Source organism: Rhyacophila brunnea, unplaced genomic scaffold (assembly GCF_057557595.1).
Source record: "Rhyacophila brunnea isolate RB1 unplaced genomic scaffold, BYU_Rbru_1.0 scaffold_11, whole genome shotgun sequence".
NCBI classification, from domain to species: domain Eukaryota; kingdom Metazoa; phylum Arthropoda; class Insecta; order Trichoptera; family Rhyacophilidae; genus Rhyacophila; species Rhyacophila brunnea.
In genome coordinates, this window is record NW_028232763.1 from 12,867,095 (window position 1) to 12,892,898 (window position 25,804).

Here is a 25,804-nt window from a genome sequence, read left to right on the forward strand (position 1 = left end):
TTATATTAAGTGGGAATCTTCGATTATTCATTTTTATAATGAAAATATTTCTATACTAGACTGGACTGAATTGGACGGAGTTGAATTAAATAATTATCATTATAAGGATAATTCTGTGTTTAAAAGGAATATGGAAATTATTAAAAAAAAAACTTTTTCAAGAGTGCCAATAAATTAAGTATGTGAATATTTATGTTTTGTAGTGAAATTTAGGTACTAATTTAGCCGTGTTTAATTTTGAATTTTTAATATGGATGTTTTTGTGTTGCCTCCGAATTATGTAGATATTAATAATTTGCAACATTGAAAAAAGAATTCTATTGATTTCATTATATGTATATTTACTTTAAATTGTCTTGCCAAAAATAGTTGTACCTAACCTAACATACCTATCCCCAGAAATAACTATTTTTGCCATGTATGCCATTTGCATATTATGCGATGTAGTATGCAATATGGTTAAATTAACATTAACAATGGATGTATTAAATCTTCAGACTAACTCGCAAACGGAATATTACTTCTTATGCTTAAGGTATAGTTAAATTGTATCTCAAACGTTTTTTTTAATCAAACTATTTTTATTAGTTAGGTAATTCAATTTATCATTCACGTGATTTCGAATATAACAATCGTAGTGGGTAACTCAAACCCGCATACATCAGATTCTAACTAGTATGGTTTAACGAACGCTTATTACCCATATCATATTTAAAAAAATATATATTTTCTTATTAGCGAGACGTGGTTTCAACAAGATGGCACTACATGCCATACGGCGACCGCAACCATCGACTTGGACGAGAAATAGACCTGTCATTTGGCCTATAAGGTCGTGTGATTTGACATATCTGGACTATTTCCTGTATAGCTATGAAAAGTAATTGATGTATGCTGATAAATCAGCAATAATTAATTATTGACGCCTTAGAAACCAACATTGTTCATGATTCGTGATATATGGCGAGTGGTGGCTCTTGTGGTGCAGTGCGTAAGGCGCTTGCCTTCCACCCGAAAGTTCGTGGGTTCGATTCCCGGTCAGGACACACAATATTTATATGTTTTTCTCAAAGCCTGCATGTTTGTGATTCTTCAAAATTACTAGCAACCACCTTGTACGAAAAAGCAAGGACATGGTTATTAATAATTCTAAAAAAAAAAGATATATGGCGAGTAGTGTTCGACAAAGTGGCCAAAAATTCTAACAGCCGATATGGCTATATTATGTCCAACATCGTTATCAAATGTAAATTCCATGTATTGATGCTTTCGAATGTGTTATTTTTTTTTTAATGTGGCGTTCTTTTAAAAAAACATCCTTCATTAAGAAAATGCCAGACATTTGCTCTATTATTTTATCTCTCTCTATCGTTAATATGGTGTCAAATTGATACACCTTTCTTATTACCTATCTGGTAAAGGTTTCTACTATCAAATTTAATATGTATTAATAATACTATACAAATAATGATCAGTATGTACGAGTATATATTAATTAAAATAAAAACACTTACATTTTAGCTTCTCCAATGGTTCATGATGAGAATGATGCGGTGGCGGGTGCGCATGCTCAGCCAGCGAGGGCGCGCCCATCAGTCCGGTGATGGCGGAACTGACTGACACTGCCGCCGCAGCCACAGGATCGTGGAGATGCGAGTGCGAGTGGTGAGAGTGCGGATGCGCCGCATGCAGAGCGTGCGCATCCTGCTGCACCAGGTCCTGTAGACAGAGACCGGCCTCCCCGAGTGGCTCCATGGCCACTCCAGGAAGGTACGACGTCAGCCCGCTCGGGAACACGTCCTTATACACGCGGAGGTGAATGATGAGGCCTTTGACTGATCGCTGAACCGGATTGGTGATCAGCCGCAGGACGTAGCCCGGCGGATCGTACCAATGGACCTAGTCCAATATCCTATCGCCTCTTTTTATTCAATCACTTTAACATCATCAGTATACACGGAAGATGAAAATTATTAAAGTCTTTTAAGTGAATGCTGAACCGTATTGGTGATCAGTTTCAAGACGTATTTGAGTGGATTCGTCCACTAGATTTTGTCCAATATCCAAAAATATCTTTAAATCATTTCCCTCACATTAACATTGTCAAGATGAAACTGTCCACATTTTAATAAAAATATAATAAACGTTGTTTTGATTGTCAAAAAATCATTCTAGTTTATTCATGAAATCTATACAGGCACTAATTTTTTTATAAGACTTTTACTAAAACAAATCTTGTTTATGATGAAAAAAAATCATGTGAATTTTTAAATTATGGCAACTTTTTTTCAAATAAGTTGTCAAGACAGCATAGTTCTAATTGATCTTGTTTATTTTTTAATATGGATGCAAACAGTTTAAATAATTATTAAAATAATCTCAAATTTATCACACACTTTATACTATTATTATTCGCGTAGGGAAAAAAACACTTTTTTATACTTGTAGACGCGTTCCGTCGAACCGTTGAATTATGAAGTATGTCGACGTAGAATGTTTGCCTGAAACACAAACAAAACATTACGATTAGAAAAAATACTTTTATAGTTGCTAAATTAACATAAGATCATGAATAGTTGCACGGTGTTTAATGTTTTATACATATTGACTAAGAGGCATGTATAAAAATTTGACTTCCAAATACCTACATTATTTTTAAATAGGTAAATATATCGAAATATAAAGTAAATAAATATTTGATAAAAGGCGATAATATTACTTAAATAGTGAAGCTTATAATATAAATTAACGCGTGTTGAAAGCCGTACTTAGACAATTCCTATTATTATATTAATACATTAAACTGACATACCTAAGAAAGTGTATAATATACTAATTATTAAAATATTATAATATATGATGCTAACTTCCATATAGTTTACATAAGATTTTGAACCTGATTTTTCTACTTAAACATTCTCAAATACTGCCAAAATTACAATTTACACAAGTACAGACAAATTATAGTTAAATTGGCGATAAAATAATATATTTCAATTCAATTTCAATTTATTTATTTTTACATATTGTGGACATTACAAATTATAAGTTTAAGACGTTCACAACATGACATAAAAAAGAGATAGATAATATGTTATTAAACAAATATGTACATACAAAAATATTAATTATATAGGTACATGGAAATACACCGGATAAGTTAAGCAGACCCTATTTTAAAAATTTATAAAATAACGTCCACCTATACTCATCCTCACGTAGGTGGAATATATCAACACCCGAAGCAATTTCGTTGAACATAGTTATCGCCCTCCCAATTGGCATTACCAGTGGCAGGTTGGTTCTGCACCTTGGGAGAATAAACAACTGATGTTCTCTATTTCTAAGATAGTTATCAGGGACACACAGGTCAACACTGCCCAGAATGGCAGAGTTCTCATTTATACCTCGTATAAGTCGAAAAAAATACATAGCTAAATAAAGATTTCTTCTAAATTGCAAACTGCAGTATGTAAGCATGCCTAAGAGAAAGTCAGTTGGATAAAGCCACGGATAGTATCCGTACAACCTCAAATAAAGGAGTCTCAAGAATTTCTTCTGAACCCTCTCCACCATAAGGCCATACTTCAACTGATGCGGTGCCCAAACAATAGACCCACTCTCAAGTCTGCTTCGAACTAAAGAATTAAATAAAAGTTTTAATACCGTAACATCCGAAAAGACCCGGGAAGTACGCATGACGAAGCCCAACATTTTAAGCGCCTTGTTACAAATGGTAACTATATGGCTAATAAATGTCAGTTTACTCTCAAACGTAATGCCAAGATCCCTTACAGATGATATTCGTGACAGAACTCTGCCATGCATCGAGTATTGGAAAAACAACACTTTTGAGGCTCTGGTAAACGACAAAAGATTGCATTTATCAATATTGAATTCTAGTTTGTTACGCCTGCCCCAATCTAATATATTATCTATATCAAGTTGGAGCTGGTCTTTGACGAGAGTGGTCAAAACTGTTTTTTTAATGATGTAGATTAATTATCAAATATGTTATGTTACTATAAATAACATGCCGTCTTTCTACTGCAATTATTACTTAAATTTAAATTGATGTATATATTATGAATGTTTGAGACTTTTACGGTTGTTTATTATCTAAATATTTTTTTTTTTATAAAGGCAACGGATGTTTTTCTTCTTTTTTCTTGACTTGCCCATAACGTCGAAGAAAAAATAAGTAGTGATAACCACAAAATCTGTTATGATTATATTCATGGTTTAAATTCTAAAAATAAGTTATTATAATCATATTTGTTATAAATTAAATTGTTAAACTAATTTTATATTTTATTTTATCAGGTGTAAATAAAAAGAATAAATTTTAAATAAATTATATAAAGATAGGTATATGAAATTTCTGCAGATATTTTTTTTCTTATTCCGTCTTATATTTGTAAATAAAAGTTCATAAATGTGTCCAATTAAAAAAGACCTTTATAAACCGTACAGATACAAATCATTTTTGACAACCTTTATACTGCGAAAGTCTTAAACTTTTCAAAGTTTTTTTCTAATACCCACCCAAATTTATAACAAATTACTGAAACCAAGACGCAAAGCCACGTTCGGAAGGAGGACGCTCTGTTGATCCTATTTGTTACGGAAAATTAGACGCACAAAGTCGCCTCTTGACACGCCTTTTACATTTAATAAACTTAAGGAGCTTTAAACACCTATTGTCTTCCGCAAAGTTTTTCACTGCGGAGCTTTCCTCTAGAGCGAGAGGCTACGCCGTAGACGGTCTACGGCGGCGTAGACCACGAGACGCTCGCTCTCTCGCAAATCCAGCGTATAAAAATCACTGAACCGAATCCTTTAAAACGTGCTAAAACCTCGATTACTTGACTTAAACCCGAGACTCGCCGACTTTGACTACTCGCTTTGTTCCGTTTCCCAGGTGAAGCTGATTACCATACGACTCTGATTTTGCGTCATAACGATTTCGTGATCTTTTGAGTGGATGTTTTAAATGATATTCATATTCATTCATTAAATATTCTTTAAAAAATGATTTTACAAACTCCGATCTTCTCAATGAATTTCCTTCATTCAATGATCAGAGAAGACTGTTTTACATTACGTACTAAATAACCTAAAGCTAAACTATTCGGTAAGTATATTGAACATAACTCACGACTCTCAATCCAGATTAGTGGATTCTAATCCAGCAATCGAATCAAATTCACGTTTCTTTCAATGTGTATTTGGATCAATAGCATGGACTCATTATGTTGATAGAATGCCAACAGTCATTATTCATAGAAAATAGTTAAAGTGATAATTTTCGCTTAATATTTTTAACTGTTATTTCATGGTGAAAATACATTATAGACAACAGAAATCACAATACAATGTATTATAGCCGTTAATTTTTTTTTACTAACTTATCCACATTTAGAAAAACCAAGATAAATTTTCTCCTTACAACATTATCAATTGGCCAAATTGTTGTAAGACTAAACTGGTCTTGGAATTTTATAAATATTAAAAAAAATCTAAAAATCAAAATATTTAATAAATATTTTCATATGAATAATAGGTACTGTTCGGTTATACGGAACACAGTGGAAAACGCATTTTTAAAATAGCCGATAAACTGGATTATTTGTTAGGTTAACCTAACCTTACCTAACCTAACCCAACCTAACCTAAACTAACCCAAACTAACAAATAATAACAAATAACAGTACCGAATAATATTATATATTAAAGATTAAATATTGTAGCATTCCTTATTGACGATATGTCATGATTTTTCGTGATATATCGGAAATTACCAATGAGAAAAAAATCACCAAATAAGACTTAATCCCACAATCATTACAATCCTGGCTATGTACTGTAATAATATTAAATTCAAATTATTGAGTCTTGAATAAAAAATATATTATAAAATCTTTTTATTTACATTCTGATATGATAAAACGTTTATTGAGCATGTTACAAAATTAATATTTGGTTTAAATAACTGTAAGTTTTATTTTATTTTATACACACATAGTACATTATTAAGATTGTTATGTAAGTCTACTGAATAGTACTCAAGAAATCGTACATAATCGGTACAAGTACTCATCTAGTTTCATAAAAATGAGTCAATGATTTTTTTATTGTCCAACATTCGTTCTGAATCGATACAATCGAGAAGAGCTCCTGAAAGATAGACAATGTCTATATGTTACAGTTATCTATGCGAACGTGCCGCTCACAAGTTGTATCCGGAAAAGTCGTCGTGATTTCTACATTACAGACGTAAAATGTTTATATTTACTAATAAAATAATGCCATAAATGTAATATGTAGTTGAAGTTCTATTCAATATTCTTTCTAATAGGTTCATAATTATGTTTCTAAGGATCTCTCTTCTCCTCTTCTTGGTCGTGCACTCATCGCTGAGGATCGTGACCACATTTAAATTTCGCCATCCTTTGAGCGACCAAGACTTTCCATCCTTCTCGAACTTCCGCTTCTCTCGGGTAGAATGGATGGTGCCCCCCCCCCCCAGTCAGCTCTTTCACTTGGTCGCTCCATCGCGCAGACACTCTTCCTCTGCTTCGCCTTCCCTGGAGGCTACCCAAAACTACCAGTCTCTCCAGGTTATCCGGTCCGCGCCTGACAATATGTCCAAAAAAATGCATAATTCTTCTCAGACATATCGTCGAGAGCCGTTCCTTTATCTCCAGTCACTGGATGATTGACTGGTTCGTCCTGTGCTCCATCCAAGAAATGCGAAGCATTCGGCGCCAACACCATATCTCAAAGGCATCAATTGCTTTCCGTTCCCTTGCCTTCAGGGTCCACGACTTGACTCCGTATAGAAATATCGAGAATACTAATGTTTGCACAAGCAACATTTTTGTGGCAATCGAAATTCCCCGATCCTTCCATATAGTAGTAAGGCGTGTCATCGCATTTTTTGCAATCTGTGTGCGCCTTCTTATTTCCGCTTTGCATCCGCTCTTTCCACTGATGGTTGATCCCAGATATACAAACTCGTCGACTGTTTCGAGGTTTTTTTAAGGATATTTCAAATAATAAAAGACGTAAGTACAGGAGCGGATTTCACTAATCAGAAGCCATACTCATAACTTCCTAATAGAGCTCCCCATATTTAAATATAAATATATATATAGGTATTTAAATGCTAAACAATATTTATTAATCTACGTCATAATAATATGTTTCCACTAAAATGACGAATGACAGTAAACAACGCATTTCATAATTATTATTTTCTTAATCTAAAATCAAATAAGGTAAATATTAATGTAAGTATTGTTTAATAACCAATCGCTCTGTATGGTTGTAAAAAATCTAGAGCCAAATGTAGAAATGAGTAAAGGATTTTACAGTATACTTATAAAGTAGGACCGGCTAAAGAAAACCAGACGTGATGCATCCGTACGAACGCTGATTTCTACGAATAATTAAAGTCTAAAGTCGATGCCTTGAGAGTGCAAAGACTTAAGATGGGCAGGTGTTAAATTCGGTGGAACAAGACCTCTCCATAAAGTTTATGAACCAACCCCAGTACACACTCAGTCCCTGAGCCGCATCCAGAGGACATTGGAGGATAACGTCAGGAAGGACGCAGAGAGGCTGTATGTAACCGACTGGAAAAAGAAAGATTGAGATAGAGGTTCCTCGAATTCATGTCGTCAATATACTGGAAATTATTGTGTTAGAGAAAACTTTATATTATGTAGGTACTATTCTTGTATAAAATTGTTTTATTTAGAGTTCCATGTCAGCGCGGGTTCATTTTCTTGCATGCGATCAGAGTACCCAGAGGAGATTAGTAGGATGATATTTAATTACTCCTTTCATATATATATATATATATATTTAATCGCTATCATTTATTGTATACAAAGAAAATACTGAAAAGTTATTTATTGTATAATATTATACAACATTGAAAAATGTGGTTTAATAGTTTCCAATGAAATTGAATGATATCTAATCCATTACTTTATTAATGTAATTAAAGAAATATAAATCCATTACTATGTTCAAAGCTTTAAAGCAACGCACTCAATGGAGTTAAAGTCATTTATTTTACGAGGGCAGGAAATGGCACAGGTCTACAATACCAATATTAGATCTATATTTTTAGAAAGCCAATAGGTAAGATTTATCATTTTTGAAGGAAAGCTTATTATGTGTACCCATTCAAGTAATGTGCATCTGACATAATACAGCATAAATTCTTGCATTTTATAAAGCACAAAGCTTATATTTTTATAAAATAGCTAGAATATTACACCAGACTCTTTTGAAAATCAGTGTGCTGGCTTTTTTACACTTTAAATTCTAAGATATTTTAAGCAATGAATAATTCACATGATTTGAGAATGTTACATTCTTCATCGATATTTAAATTATTAGCAAGTGCAAGTACCAAAATTTGGAGAGATCCTGACGTCAGCTAGCTTGAGCTAGTAATTACCTATTATTGGTACCTTGTTTCAAACTACAAAAACCAATCGCCAAAATTAACGGGATGTGTTAAGCACTCCAGATGTATAATATGTTACTAATTTAATATCATCATAATTGGGTAAGACGCACATGGCTCAATTGATAAAGCACTTTGGCGCGAATCCAGTAGATGTGTGTTCGAGTCCCGCCGGGCGTCGTATTTTCCGTAATGAATTCTTGTTCAATCTCTGATCTCTTTTAAAACGGTGTCATAGACCCAGGCCGAATATAAATTTGTAAAACTAATGCGGGTAGAGACGAATGATTTTCAATAAACAGTTTTTCATACTGTCATTTTAAATTAATACTAAGTATCTAGAGTCATGGCCCCCACAAGGGGGGCTGACAGGGCTCCAGCCTGGGGGTCCTGGCTTAAGGGGGTCCCGGCCTGGCAAATTGACCAGCCAAGTGAGATAAACACACATCACAAAATTGCACTAATAGTTAAAAAATGTCGCTATTTCACTTAAAGCAACATTAAAAGCATATTGTTGTGCGATGCAATTGTTGATTATTGTTTGTCAATATTCGATAACTCCATAATGCAAGTAGGTGTATTAGAAATAAAATAAAAACGCTAAAAATACCCTAATTTTTACCTCGAATACTATTTGGAATACACAACTGCAGATAGTCACACTGCCTTTACCTTTAGCGATAGGTAGGGGCACCCGCCAAAGATTCTAGCCTGGAGGCCCGCTTCAGGATGTGGGGGCCATGCATAGAGTAGTTTGTGTGAAAAGGTATTTAAGGCCTATATTTTATAGCAACCTTGATTGTATACGTGGGGTAAAGGCATTTAGAAAATTCTTTAAATTTAGAAAGTTCTCAGAAAATCAGGATTTAAATTAATGCATTATTTTTTGACAAGTTATAATTATCTTATTTTCGAGCCTATCTCTGTCGTCTGCGGCATCGACGAATTGTATGTAGATAAACGAGGTCCGTAGAGCGTTATATATTATTGTATAGGTGCATCACAAAGTAGCAGGGTAGCAGTGGGCAAAGCAGATCAATACGCGATTTCCTCGCGGGAGACGAGAAAGATACTTTGTTGAGAACAAGAGACGTGAACGTTTTCACAATAAACCTTGCGAGACAGACTGCCAATAACGATGCGCATCACATAAAGTATAAACATTTATATAAACGTACGTATATATAGCCAAACTACACATTTATTATAATATGTATATTTGCGTTGTTTTGGTAAAACTATGTACGTCGAAAATGAGTTTTAGAAACAATTTGTTAGTTTATTTCGCTCAACTTTAAGGTAAAAGTAAGTGAGTCAGTGATCAGTAAATTTGGTTTTTCGTAAAAGGTTATTATTTTAACTGTTTTTACCTACTTCATTAAATGGCGTTGTACCTACATATTACAAGATATTATATGTAATAATTCTATATAAAACTAATATTTGGGGAAATCCGACATCATCTAGAAATCAAAGTTAATATTATTACTGCATATATCTAAAATTACAAAAGATAGTGGCTAATATTAACAGAATATAATTGTATCGGTATTTCATTAATAAAGTTTACCGCCCATAATATTGCGATTGATGTGGGTTAGTAACGTTCGGGATAAAAATATATCTAGATTTTTTTTAAATATTATATTTCTAAGATTTTTCTAAACTATATAAATTTTAGGTTTTAAATGTCGGTTTGAAATAATGCATTAGTAAAATAAAACTAAGTAATTCTACGTTGACTTTTAATTGACTTGAGGTGATTATATCGATTACAATGTACTAAATAAAAAAGTCAGGAAAGGAATTTTATGTACGTATTATATATTATTTTATGTACATTCAAAACAAATAATGCTATGATTTTACTTATAAGTATAATTAAGATTAAACGTGTTCTGAAAACAAAAACGGCAGTTTCTTTTTTCGTAAAATGATGACAAGACCACAAAAATGTGCGATTTCTTTCTTGTATGTGTCTGCTAAATAGGTATTATAAAATGTTGTATGTATACTAATAAAAAAAACATTTTTATGGCTTGCCAACATTTTACAAGAATGGAAACTGCCGTTTTTGTTTCTAGAGCTCTCATTATTTTTCAATGCGACTGCTTGAGTTAAAATAAATATAAAATAATAGTATTAAATATTTTCTACAATCACTATCTACTATCAGTTGAATTACAATCCATGTAGAGTATACGTTTTATAACTTTTCACTTTTTACTAAACCGATACGCCTCATTGCCTGATTACCACGCATACAATCAAATCAAATGATATTCACTTGTATTAATATAATATGAAGTAGATAATAAATAAATAATATTATTTTTAGTACATATTACATCATTTTCATCCAAGATCCGGAGTGCAAAGTTATGAAGCGTATAAATACTCTACCTCCTATGCGATCAAAGTACTTATTGCAATATTTCAGCTAAAATACACAGTAAAATAGACAAATAATGTAAAATCACTGTCTTTGATAACATTGATTCAATTTCAATAGTCGCATGGAAAATATTAAATGGACATATCTGCAATAAGTGCAGTTAACAAGTTATTAATTAATGTAGATACGTATCTTCAATAAATGGCACATATTTTTAAAATTATTGGTAAAGTGCAGGTAAATGACAATTTAATTCGTCTCCAATGCTCGTCTGCCAAATGGTATCAGTGATAACATATTCATTCAAATGATGTACAAAAAAATATATTTTTAGAAAAGAAACTAAACACCACAGTAGGGTCTAGAACGATTTGGCGCCGGGACAACTGGACGCCTCGCAGTTCGAAATGAAATAGACGTTAGGTACTTATAGGTAGGCTTAAAAAATATTTAATATTATTATTTATATTTAAATTATTATATTATGATTTAATTGTTGGTGAAAATTTAAATATGCACACGTAAATAATGATTTAATCGTGCATATGTTTAAGTTCCAACGAAAAAGAGTTTTTTATTTTATATAAATCCTTAAGTATGCTAATTCTCAATCCGCAATAAAAAAAATATTATGTTAAAATGAATTAAAACTACTAATTAGTGGATGTCTTATCTTTCTTTTGACCATGTTCGATCCTAATAGGATCATATGGGCCTCCACGGAGTGGAGGTTTGTTTTAACAGATTTTATTTTCACGAGAAATGGATGTCAGCCACTTGGTCAACCTATTAGGTCCATACTCTGACTCATACACAAGTTGAAAAACAATATGTGTACTTTTGCCAGACCCAGGATTCGAACCTGGGACCCTCAACACTATAGAACGGCGCTTAAGCCACGCAAACATCGTGGGTGAAATGATTAAAATTCCTCGTCTACGTTCTGTATACGTGTCTACGACAGTGCGGCGTCCAATTGTCCTGGCGTCCAGTTGTCCCATTCCCCCACAGTATACTAAAATATGTTTGTAACTATTAGTAGGTATGATTGAATTTTCATCATTGTAGGTACGCTAACTAAATTACTTTGTTTACCATTCCGTCATTATTTCAATATATGTTTCCTATGCTTGACGCCTCTTATTGACCATGAGAACTGTAGTAAAAAATCTATGCAGACATTTATTTTTAATTAACGCTGTACTTAAGCAATTTATTATTAATATTATGGCGATCGTATGGTATTTAACGATTGGTGCATTGAAGGTTTCAAATGGTTTATCATAATCTTATTCTTATATGTATTAACTCGATTGTTGGACACTTTTCATACTAATGAATTTGTATGTATGTAAATAAATATTAAGGTACTTTGGTACCAATTTATTTATCTTAATATAATGACGTAAAACGTAGAAAACTAAATTAATATATTATTATGAAACGTGTCTAAATTACCTAATTAGTTATAGTGTAACAATATTTTTACAATAAGATTTGTAGTAAGTAAGATCAAATATTAGGTAAATTAGATTTTGAGTATTCCTAATACTTCTGACAGTGTTTTGGCGGATGTACAGTTGTAGTGAGTGTATTATGCATGCATGTCAAACCACGGCACTGCTATAATACAAAGAATAGGTAATACCGCGCGCACAAAAATACTAAATCAGTGTTTTCAACCTTTTTTTATTAAAGCTGCAAGTTTGACCATCTGCCAAAATCCCATGGCACACAAGCATCGACATAATAATTAGACAATATGACGGTCTCACACCGATCGACCGAGACACGGTTCGGTTGGGCGGGAAGCGCGGGAACGAATAAATCACTGGAACACTCGAAACTTGGTAGTGACCATTGTTCTGATCAATCATCATGTTAAAGGTTACACTAATTCGCGGCACACTGGTTGCAAAAATATTCCTAGTCACGTGGTGCTCACCATTGTGAAGAGGACGACATTCGCGTTAGCCTACAAATGTTTGCAGTCTATCGACGCAGTGTCGGTATTTCAACACCCAGCAAAGAGTGCGAACACTTGCTTGATTTGGGCCCTTGTGAAGAGGGACGTCAAAGATGTTGTGCTCAATGCAGTAACAGTTTGGACATGGGGACAAGTAGGTACTGCAACATTTCGCCGGCTACGAGCCCCATTCTTCGTGTCTTCCGTGACATTACCTATCGGAGTAACTGACTTGCAACAGTCGCGCATGATATTCTCATTTCCATACCGTCTCCTAATTGAACAGGGAATGGGACGACTGGCCTCTGGACAATTGGACGCCGCACTGTCATAGACACGCGTAGACGAGGTATTTTAATCAGTTTCCATCTACTACTTAGTAGTTTAAATTAATTTTACTCTTAACATAATGTATTCTTTATCGCGGATTGAGAATTACCATGCCTAAGGCTTTATATAAAATAAAAAACTCTTTTTTCGTTGGAACTTAAACATATGCACGATTAAATCATTGTTTACGTCTGCAAATTTACATTTTTACAAACTATTAAATCATAATATAATCATTGAAGTATAAATAATAATATTGAATATTTTTTTTAAAGTACCTATAAGTACCTAACGTCTATTTATTTTCGAATTCCGTGGCGTCCAGTTGTCCGGTGCCAAATCGTCCTAGACCCAATTGAACACGATGTGTAGTAACGTCCAGTGATTGACACTAAGCAACGCCTGGGCATAATAGGTTATATCATTATCGGAATCACTGTATCCATTTCTAATGCAAACTAACTATAATAGGGATTAGTATCAACGCATTAAAAATAATAATAGCTTCATTGATCAAAGAAATAAATAGAAATTTTTAATTTATTGAAATTTAAAATGATACACTATAATAATTAATATCATGTAGGTACCTATATGTTATACGGTAATTATTAGGAATTAATAATTTGGTAGGTAGCCAAACTTTATTTAAAATATAAACAGTTATGAGTATGGTGACCGGTTAAATCAGTCCGTTACTATGTTAGTTAGGTAGGTAAATATATTGACCTAACAACCGTCGGGTAAATAATATTTATTATAGGTACTACCTATCATAATATTTAATTTGAATTCAATTTTGCACACACATTACCCACTTTAGTACACATTTTTCTTGTTAATTTCTTACAATAGGTATTTATTTAGACAATGTGAACCCAAGTTACAATAGCGGCTGTAGTCATTTTACCGACGGTTTAGACTAGTATTTATTAGACTTCAGTCATTAATTCTTTTGACTAGTTTGTGTCAAGTAGATTTTATTAAACCTATAACAATCATTCTAATAATTGTCGAGTAATTTTCGAAATACTTTGTTATAATAATATTGTATTATATGACTATGATAAACGAAATAGATTTGTATAGTACCTAAATCAATATCAAGTGTATACTTATTGTGTTTGGTGGAGGTATTCAAAATACTGCACAAATAATGTTGGTATAGTTAGTTATTTATAATTTAAAAAAAGTAAAATTATCTTCTGGAGATTCGACAAAAATAGTGCATATTTGGCCAGTCTTACTTATTTTTGTTTTAATTTAACTAAGAGTACAAAATTGAAGACGATGTTGGTTAGTTTTTTAAATTCAATTAAACCCTGCCTTGCCAAACTATAAAACATAAAAAAAACATTCTTCCATTAAATCATACACAGTTTTAGATATTTTACATCTTTTATGGTCTGATTTAGGCAGGGTTTAATAATTTAAATATTAAGCAAAACCGTCTGTAATTTGTATTATTAGTTCAATGTAAGCAAGTGTTATGTATATCTGACAAAATTTAGTGTGCACTATTTATGTCGGATCTACATAGTCTACCTTAATCCTTCACCACAGGTATTTATGGCAGCTAGAATCAGACGTTATTTTCAATTACATATTATTGATAAAATCTATCGTTATTTTGTTTTTCTTTATATATAACACTTACGACACGTAAACAAGCTATTATTACTAATTCGATTACATTTTTACTCTTTCTGAATTTACAATAAATGAATTCGACGACCTTTTCACTAGTTTACCAAACGTTTAATGAGAAAAAAATCTATATACCTACTATGATTCAACATTTTTCGGTTCAAAATAAAAACAACAAATCGTCATATTATTAATAATAAAACTTATGACAAACTTTTAATATGCTTCTAGTGGTTTAATATACATACTTATTGCATGAAAATCGAACGATTCACTTCATTAAACCATATTCTAATTAAATAATTACTACTGATACACAAAAAATTCTTCCATTTTCCGAACAAAGATGGACCGAATTACGGCATTTTTATTTTGTTTCAACTATATACCGGTGCGCGATAAAAAAACCTCTTTCAAACAAGAAAACATCTGTTAGCGACGGAAATCGTTACGTCAAAAGGTGTGAAAATTATTTAACGGTGCACTACCTCTTATCTTCTCTAGGCCTAAAATGTTATCTAGACTGCACGAAATACTAACTCAACACGTATTTTCACTACGAATAATTAACATTATCCGTCATCAAAAACGTATTTTTCAAAAATAGTATTTTAACCAAAGTAACATAATATATTTTTAATGCAGTTACGTAAGTAGGTGTTATCACTGCATGCTTGCGCTTTTGTGGATAGTTAAATAATAATCGAAGTGCATTGTAAATTTGATTTACATTATTATGTACCTACAACAATTAGATTAGATTTCTCAATTTGTGTTATGATGGATTTAAGTTTTCCTTGTTTGCTTTTGTGTTGTTTCAGACCATCAATGTAGGTACATGATATATAAGCAACCTATGTCTTCAATAAATAATAAAACAAATAAGTACCTATTTTCAGTAATAACGATATAGGTAATAATACTATAGTTTGCCTTATTAAATTAAGTACTTTTTAAATAGATATTTACTAATATTAAAAATGTCAAAGCTGTTTTATAAAATATATTAATTAGCTTTATTATTACTATGGCAAAATAGATTTTATATAAACGTCATATCATAGATATTTCTAATAATTTATTAGTTTTTAGTTAACCAAGTTTGAAAATGGAATACGAATATATACCTAGTATATTATTTTACTACACATATACGGCAATTATTAGTAGGTAGGTAGGTACTTAAAGACAAAAATATGGAAATCAATGCTTACTGAATAGAGACCAAAATAAATTACATTCTTCGTGAGAATTTTCCCTTGGTTGTTTCTTCTCATATAACAAATCTTTTACTATCATTATAGTATATATTCTATAACATTTAAAAAATGGTTAATCAACATTTTGAAATAATTTTAATATGTTATGAAAAAAATCTATGTTATTAGACAATACGACTAAAACGAAAATATCGATTTGTTCTAAAAAAATAATCGAAATAATTTAAATATAATATAATATCAATAAGTATGTTGGTAAATAAAGCCATTTTTATAATACCTGCATAATAATATTTCGACAATTAATAGTGTCATGAAAAATATACATGAATGAGAATAGTGGTGAAATTACCATTTTCGCTCCTAGACGCAGCATATGGGTCTCAATAAAGTAAAATTTAGGTACATTGATTAGATAAGTATCTTCTTTTCCGATTAATGATTAGCAATTCACCTAACGCACCGAATCATTGCTCTGGATCAAAAACAACTAAATACAACATATTGTGATTTTTGTCACACGCTGGATTCGAACCCGCAACCACCGTATCAGAGACGGTCCCATAGCATTTACTCTACCGTTTGATTTATATAGGTAAATTTTTAATATAAGTACAGAAATGTTGTGTATGTACAGAAAGTATAATTAAAAGGTAAATGTTAAATGTGCAGTCTGAAAAATCAATAAAAATGTTACTGGCTGTATTTGAAAGTTTGTGTTTATTTCACGTAAACAATAGCTATTAATACTTAATTTGAATAAAATTATTATCATGGTTTTATTTAAATAAAAAAAAGGTATTTTTATTCAACTCACCTCACTTCATAACAATAACTATAGTTGATTAATAACAACGTTTATTATTGTATTTTTCTTCTTCTTGAATAAGCTGTCATTTTTCAAATTGTTTTTAGAATTCTTTTTCAATAATGTATTTAAATTTAGAACTCAGATAAAACTGTCAAACTTCACTGTCCTCTTGATAAATCATCAAACGTCATTGACAGGTGTTTTCATGACACGTGGCGAAACCCGTCAGATTTATCCGCGGAAGATAAAACGCGTGCAGTTTTTTTCCCGGGGTGCGATTGATTCGACACAGAGCGGACGCAATAGTTTTAATTGTCCCGAAATACTGTCAAATTTTTTTTGATAACTAAAAGTTTTCCGAAGAAGCAAGCAGGTGGCGCGTAAGTCAGTGGTAAGGCCACCGATTTGTTTACAATGATCTTTTAAGTCCGAGGATTTGAACGAGGACTTAGTACGCGGGTGCGAAATAAAAAAATAAATATATATAAATACGACTGTAATCGCCGTCAACAACAACAAACAAAATTCACTACGGAGCAAATGTAAAACATCGCGAGTTCTTCAAATAAATAATAAATTCACGCACAATAATAAGCCGAATGGCCGCGGTATGATTTGCGGCAATACGGGGGTTTAGCGGCAAATCCCATATAAAAGTATTAAAAAAGTCTTATGTGGGCTTACAACGGCCCAGTGCCTGACTTTGGCCGGCCGTCTCTCCTCTAATCTCGACCACTTCCCACCGAGCTTTAATGCTAACTCCTCTACTCTATATATCATCCGGCCCGCGGGCCCGTCGCTGTTCTGTCAATGTATTCGTCACACACACACACATTTACGATTCCCTAACATTTTGCACCACGTACCCCGATACAGAATCCGCCCTAACTGACAAAAACACGCCTCTCACAAAAACTCATCACATTCCCCACGAGACAAAACGAGATATCAGTATATTTTTTTATCTGGAACGTTATCCTTTGGAATAGATAACGGTATCTGATGTGAGATAGTAATATCGCCATCGCTTTCCCGGTACGCTTACAAAGCATGGGCGTCGAGGAAAATTTTCTGTAAAAAAAGAGATAGCTATATTTTTGTCGGTTTGTTTTAAGATTTTCACGAAGTACGAATATCGCAGGGTTAGACCACGCCTTTCGCAAGATAATGAAGACGAGCATGTGATGTTTTGGAAAATAATGCATGAAGACTCGACGTTTTGGGAAAACAAAACTAAGCCATGAGCGAGCAGTATCTGTTTTCCTTTTCCTTGGTATTAATATGACCATCTTCTTGGAGGGGTCTACCGTCGTAGACGCCGTTTTCTTGGAGTTGGGAGTTCATTTTTGTTGGTTGTTTTTGTGCAGACGATTGAAAAGTCAAGTCTCGGATGATTTGATGCGGCCCTCTGTTTCGCGTGGCTTATTTCACGATTTGACAAGTGCATTTGGTAAACTTTTGTTCCCAGACTGAATCAATTTACAGTTATGGCACATTTACTTTAACTATGTCTACGACATTAAATAAATATTACCTAGGTAGGTATGTGATATTTACCAACACGATTTTTCTATGTAAGAGATTTTTGAAAAGTTGTTTAGATATAAAACTTTAGGACTTTCTTACTTAGTTAAGCACCTCGTACCGCAAAGTATTATTGAACGTACCTATATGATGCAATCGATTCGTCATATTATTTAAAAGGTGGTCTCGAAACAGTCCAAGCCAGTCATAACAATTAATAAATTAAATATTATATCTACAAAATTTTAAGAAGATGCGGCTTTCTCACAAATTGACTATGCATAAAATTGTACCCAACGCATTACAAAATCTCTTAAAATAACATCAAAGCGGCCCATAGCATACTCAAACTTATACGTTGGTACTTTTACTTACACAAAAAATAAACCACTAATATTATTATAGATATGTTATTATTTTTATCCTCAGTGATATATCCTCAGAAGTATTTTAATTAAAGGACGTGATGTATGGTATTTACATATTTTTTATTGCTCAAAATCAGTCGGTGCGTCAAACCTCCACGTTCTTGACCCGTCATTGCCTATATATTATGCTTTATTCTATATATGCTTCACCACCGCTGAATAGGTTTATATATTTACCTAAGTCCTAAATCAATTAAGTAAGTAAATATATTATATTTACGAAAAAATGGAATTGTAGTCACGTAGCTACTATGATGATTTATTAATAGATATAAAATACCTAGATATGATGATACCTAATACGTAAGTAGGTAGGCACAGAATTTTTTTACAACTACACATTATTTTTTTCCCATCTACCGTTCAACATAAGAGTCTAGGAGCGGCAGGTAAAGCAGGCAAATATGGTGAAAAAGTATGGTGAGGCAGGCTGGTATTCAATTTCCGGCAAAATTCCCACGTTAACATTATATTATATGGGTACGTTATAAAGACCAAAATAAATCCTCCGTGATGCCCTGTATTTTTTTTTCGCGTCGCTATTTCTCGTAAGTTGTTGGCTATTGTTGGCCTGCTTCATTCAGTTGTATGAGAAAGCCGATTCCTTGCCCCTCTTTTTATTTAATACCTCTATGATAAGAGTGGAACCCCGATTTAACGTATCCGGAATTCACGTTTCCTCCTTTTCTGCAGTCCTGTTTTATTTCAATAAAAAAATTAATATGTACCCAATTTTACGAATTCACGTCTGAAATATTTAAAATGAAATTATAATTTTAATAACAACAATTTATTTTAACATAATATTATGTAGGTTCAATTATAGGTATATGTCACTCGTTAAAATAAAATGTATCGTTAAGTTACAAACGCACGTGTGCGTATCTATTTATAGGCAATTAAGAGTACCTATGCACACTGTATTTTTATAATTTACATGTTTCCTGTATTTTTTGGTTTGTCTCTTCAAAAAGACAAAATCAGGGTTGCACTATAAGGTACTTAGAAACATTTTAAATATAGAACTTTACATATTGCATCCAAAAATATGCATAAATATAATAAGTAAGTATATAATTTCTAAAGTACTTGCTTATTTTTTTAGTTGGCTCTTCGTTCCTGTTCGGATCTTCTCCGCCACTCAAAGAGATTTACATATTATTTTAAATAAGAAATGTCTAGTTCTTAGCCAGTCGCTCAGCCAATTATTACGTCGATGTTTTAAATACAAGCACACATCGATAAAAATAACATTTGCATTTTCTATGGGGCGGAATTCGAACATGTTACTCAACACTTCAGCGTCCAACATTCTGCCAATCAATCAGGGTGGGTGCTTTACGTTACAAGTCAAGAATACAAAATAATAATTCATTATATTATTATGAATCAGATAAAGGATACTTAGATAATCCTAGATTACCTACCTACATGTTTTTTAAAATAACTAATAATACTTACATTTTTCTCTAAATTAGTTGTGGCAAATTATTTGAAGGGTAGTTGTAAATTGTCAGTTAAGTACCTAATAATAGATAAAATTCGGTAACTCGTAGTTTACCATGCCATCGGTAATGTTGTAGGACAATAATTATTTGTCCCTTTTGAAAATATGAAAATAGAAGTAGGTACCTAGCACTGTGTTAACTAAGTATTCGATTTATTTTTGGAATGTAGGTAGGTACTTGAATGATACTTTTTGTATACCTACTTAGATACACTACATTTATTTATTCAACCTAATCGGATAATGAATTAGTACCTACTTATAGTTTTTTTTTTAATATTTAAGTAGGTACCTACCTACGTCAAGTTTTTTTAAATCATTTAAATTGAGAGTTACCTAAATGTCTCTAATTAATCATAATGGGTAGGTACATGTATCATTGAATTATTACCTAGTACAAAACTTTATCAATAAAAATCCAAATAAAACTATCAGAGCGTAATATTTCATAAAAAGTAATTTCCAAAGCGTCTAAGTAACTCTGCAAAATTGTATGTAGGCATACTTTATGCCGTACTAAATATGTAAATCTATATCATTAACTGCCACCCGTTGTATTATTTAATAGCTATAATATACCAGATTAAAAAAATAATATTTTCCGAACGAATAAAAAGATACCCTCTTTTCAATTTGCAACCCTTATCGAGCTCTTTCGGTGGGGCGTCGCCCCTCCAGCCGCTGGCCTATCGCAGCGCACGGGGGCGTGGCCTGTTCACAAACAACATGGCGCCGGAAGCCGCAGGACGAGGCGCCGCGCGAAGCTTTTTTGTTTCCGCCGTCGAAACTATTTTCGTCCTGACGTTTCTCTGTACTATTTTATCTATTTGATACTATTTCAAATATCGAACGCATCGATTAACGTTTGTTTGAATTCAGAATCGATCAAATAATCATTTTGACAGTTCAAGTTGTTCGTATTGTTCCATTTTTGAATTTGCGCGCTTTGTATGTTGTGATGAATTGGAAAAGTGTTCCGGAAAAATAGGGTTATGTTTATGTGTTGTGGAAATATAAGGTAACCATGCCGTTGTTTTTTTGTAAAATAATAATTATGATACCTTCTTAAACCAATATAACATCAATAGGTGTCACATACAATGTGAAAATTAGTATTGTTAGTCGGGAAATTCTATGTTAAATTCCAATGTATAAGTAATTAGGTATATTTTTTTACAAATATAATAAAATTATACCTACAATTTAAAATCTAATAAAATCACTACGTAGATATTATCTACCTATCCAAACATAGATTGATATCTACCTAATTACTTTAATTTTTTTATGTGTTTACCTGTTTTTCATTCGAAAAATACCATTTCAAAATATTTTAGATAGGTAGGTATATAATTAGGTACACAAAAAGTTTATTTTAAAAAAAAGTGTCTAGGTGGTACCTACCCAGGTCTCCAGAAGGCACGGGAAATCACTGTAGTATTTTTGTTGTGAAAATAATTATGGCTGATTTTTAAAATCATTGCCGATATCCGGTAAGATATTAGGATTAAAATAAAAGAACATCAAAATAATTATTTTTAATATTTAAATAATATGTTCTTCAATTACTATAATATCGAAAATAGTGTATTCGTATAAATGCTAGACAATAATAGAGGAATTTATTATTACACCTCAAAATAAGAGTTCAATAAGAACAAAAATATATTACTTATATCAAATTAAGATCTACGTATAACAGTGCGAAAGGTGGAGGCAGGCTGTTAAAGTCAAACATAATTAGTGCACACTAAACTTTGTCAGTCAGATGTAGGTATTTGTTTTCATTGAACTAAGACTACAATGTTTAGAGAGTGTTTGTTAGTTTTTAAAATTCAATAAATGAAATTTAATCGGTATTAGAAGGCCATTAGATATAATTAGCATGTTATTTAAATGTGGTAATTAAATATTAATTACACAAATATTAAATACATAATAGTCAAAAAATATTCTAAAAATCTAAATCTATCCTAAATCCTAAATCTAAAATATAAAATATCTAAAATTATGCCATTAAACCATACATAATTTTAGATAGGAGAATATTTTTTTATCGAACACGGTTTGGTTGATTCAGGGCTTAATATAAAACTAACCCACAGCCTGTGTAAATGTATTCTTAGTTAAACGAAAATAATTTATTATGACTGAAAAAGTGTGCACTATATTAGTCGGATCGCCCATAGCATACCTAAACTATTATGGTTTAGGGTTTATTAGGGTTTGAATTTTAAAAACTAACCGGCACCATCTGTAAATTGTATTATTAGTTCAATGAAAACAAATAAATATGACTGACAATGTTTAGTAGTGTGTACTTAGGTACTATTTATGTCGAATTTTGATAACCTAGATCCACCCTTCGCCACTGACGTATAACCTAAATACCTACCTGCCTATTGGAGTATTTTTTTAAAATAATATTTTAGATATAGTTCCATAATGCATTATCAATCGCACCCGAATGAATTTACATCATTTATTTTTATAAAAATCGCGATTAGAGCGAGTTGAATGATTAACTACTGGTTTTCCAACCTTTTTGTTTCAAATTGTACTGTAGGTAGACAGTTTTTTAACTGCACCCAAAAATTCTGAATAATGGATGAGTTTAGTGTGCACCACACAGTTTCTCAATATCAATACCGTTTCTCTCATTTCTGAGTTTCTGACCCCTCGTTAAACCAGCCACCGCCAAAAATTAATATCAACAAAATATTGTTATTAATTTATATACTGTCTGTTGCAAGACAAATAGAATATCTTCCTCTGCCTACATCAATTTGGCTGGATATTTAGCGCCGAGTGTGTCCTGAATCGACTAAGCCTTGATGGTTGTTTTTCGGAAATAGTTTTCATATTGTGAAAGAAAACTCAAATACATATCGTTTGAAAAATTTAGCAGATGTCTTATAATAAATTTCATTTTCACTGGGTGTAATACCTACCAGTAGCGAAGGATGGAGGTAGACTGTTAATACCCCCCAAAAATAGTACACATTAAACTTTGTTAGTCATACGTATTTGTTTTTATTGAACTAAGACTACAATTTACATATGGTGTTGGTTAGTTTTTAAAAACCAATTAAGCCCTGCCATAATAGTTTTGGTATATTTTGGGCGACACGACAAAATTGTACACACTTTTTCATTCATACTTATTTGTTTTCGTTTGAATAAGAATACATATTACATATATTGCTGGATTTTTTTAAATTTATTAAGCCCTGCCTAAACCAAACTATAATAGATAAAAATATGATTACATCTATAAAATATCCAAAGTTATATATGATTTAATTGCATAATTTAAGATATTTTATATATAGACGAGTATTTTTTCACTATTATCTATTTTGGCATGGTTTTCGCAGGATTTAATTTAATTTTAAGAACTAACCAACACCATCCGTAAATTATAGTCTTCTTTCAATGAAAACAAATACGTATGACTGAAAAAGTTTAATGTGCAATATTTATGGCGGATCTTAACAGCCTACCTCCACCCTTCGCCACTGATACGTACTAGATTTATACTTTGATACGGGTGTTTAAGCTATGCATTACAATTGCATGTGATCGGTGTCGCTTAAAGTAACAATTAAAATTTTAATAATGTAGTTATAATTTAATAATTTATTGTATGAGTGTTTTAAACTATTCCGAAACCCCTTTTTAAATCATCTGACGAATTGATTGGGTCATCTGCGTCAAATAAAATTACGACTGCTTATGATTATTAAATGTTTGTAATATCAATATGCAAAAACCAAAGTTGCATCATTGGATTTTCATTTTTATCGATTCCTGGAAAAACATATACAAAACATCTAAATAAAGAAATACTTAGGTATAAATCTTAGCTTAACTTTTCATCCACATTCATTAAATTAAAAAAAATGTAAGTATTATTGGGCGAAGCAAATGAGGCGGTCGCTTGCTCTGAAACTATTCACATTTTATATAGTTGTGTATTTTGACAATCTGAATGTAAAAAATGTTTAATTAATACTAAATAGCTATGCATCTGCGCCTCAAGCTTTCACGTAGATAAAGCTTCCATCGATTATGTTGGAACTTAGGTAATAGACCGATTAAGTTGTTTCCTTTGCAATTTTCCGATACCCATGAATATAACCTTTATTTATAGGTAATATCTACTATCTAGGTTACTTAAATACTATTAAGTATTACGTTGGCACAATGAAAATGACTAAAATCTAAGTAAGATTAACTATTTTCTATAATTAACAAAGCCTATCAAAGTATTTCAATATATGTATATACTTACATACAATTATAAAGAATATCTACTTATTAAAACATTTTTAACGGTAACTACCTAAGTACCTAATTAGATACCTGAAGAGTATGTATTTACGAATATATTATGATATACATTAAACCTCAGCCCCCATTAGGGTGGGGGCTGACAAGGCTCTAGTCTGGGTGCCCAGCGTGGCGGTTTAATGAGATATGATGATCAATATAATTAAGTGATAACTCACGTGTAGATGTTTATTTTATAATTATCTTTTAATAAGAACAGCTATGTATTTATTTATTTAAAAATACAAAAAAAATGCTTAAAATACACGAAATACCCTTAATTTTAATTTACCTCGTGGAACCATGAAGTTCCGCGGAATACCATTTGGGATATTGCTGCTGTAGAGCATCATACTACCCCTTTTTCCGACCATGTCCGATCTTAATAGGATCATATGGGTCTCCACAGAGTAGAGGTTTGTATTAACAAATTTTGTTTTTTACAAGAAATGGATGTCAGCCACTTGCTCAATCTATTAGGTCCATACCCTGACTCACACACAAATTGAAAAACAATATGTGTACTTGCCAGACCCAGGATTCGAACCTGAGACCCTTTAGCGATACCAAAAATCCTGGAGTGAGGGTCCGCTTCATTATGTGGAGGCAATGCTTTATGGGTTATATATAGTTACACTCGTGGTCATATATTCTATTTCAAAGAAAAGTAATTTCAACCTCTCGGAGCATAAAAAATTTTAATTACTCTGTTGTAAATCATATTGCACGAAAAAGTGTCGCAAACTTTACACTGTGCTTAATTATATTGAAATGTATGTTTAATTATCAGAGGAGGATAACAGATTGTACCTACCATTCATTTCACAGATCTCTATCTGAACTGCTATCTTCAAAAAAATAAAAGTATCCACCAATAAAAATATCGAAATATCACACGTCTGCAAAGATAATAAATAGCGGACCCAAGTCTGTGAAACCCACTTCAAAAAAATTGTTTAATCTGGAGATTGATTTACAACCTGTTGTTTATTTGGCCTGAAAGACTTCAGTCCTTTCTCAGAAGTTTATTTTATCAACTCAAAAATATACTTTATCAGTCACACCTTTTCATTATTTGCTATTCTTAAATATATTGTGTAAAAGAGTCGTTAGTGTCAATACAACTCACAGAATCGTATTTTTGGCTGTAGTAATTTCAAAA

The 25,804-nt window shown here is 32.1% G+C and overlaps 1 protein-coding gene across 2 annotated transcripts in view; it reads right to left on the reverse strand.

The window, feature by feature from the left end:
- Ptx1 (pituitary homeobox homolog Ptx1) overlaps positions 1 to 17,614 on the reverse strand; it is a 165,325-nt gene extending 147,711 nt beyond the window's left edge. For both annotated transcript variants that reach the window (XM_085958948.1, XM_085958937.1), the window contains exons 1-2: positions 16,858 to 17,614; positions 1,515 to 2,501 (exon numbers count right to left, since the gene is read on the reverse strand). In XM_085958948.1, coding sequence (XP_085815074.1) covers positions 1,515 to 1,755 — 241 coding nt within the window. In that variant the 5' untranslated portion in view covers positions 1,756 to 2,501; positions 16,858 to 17,614. The remainder of the gene's footprint in view (positions 1 to 1,514; positions 2,502 to 16,857) is intronic.
- Between the last annotated feature and the right edge of the window lie 8,190 nt (positions 17,615 to 25,804).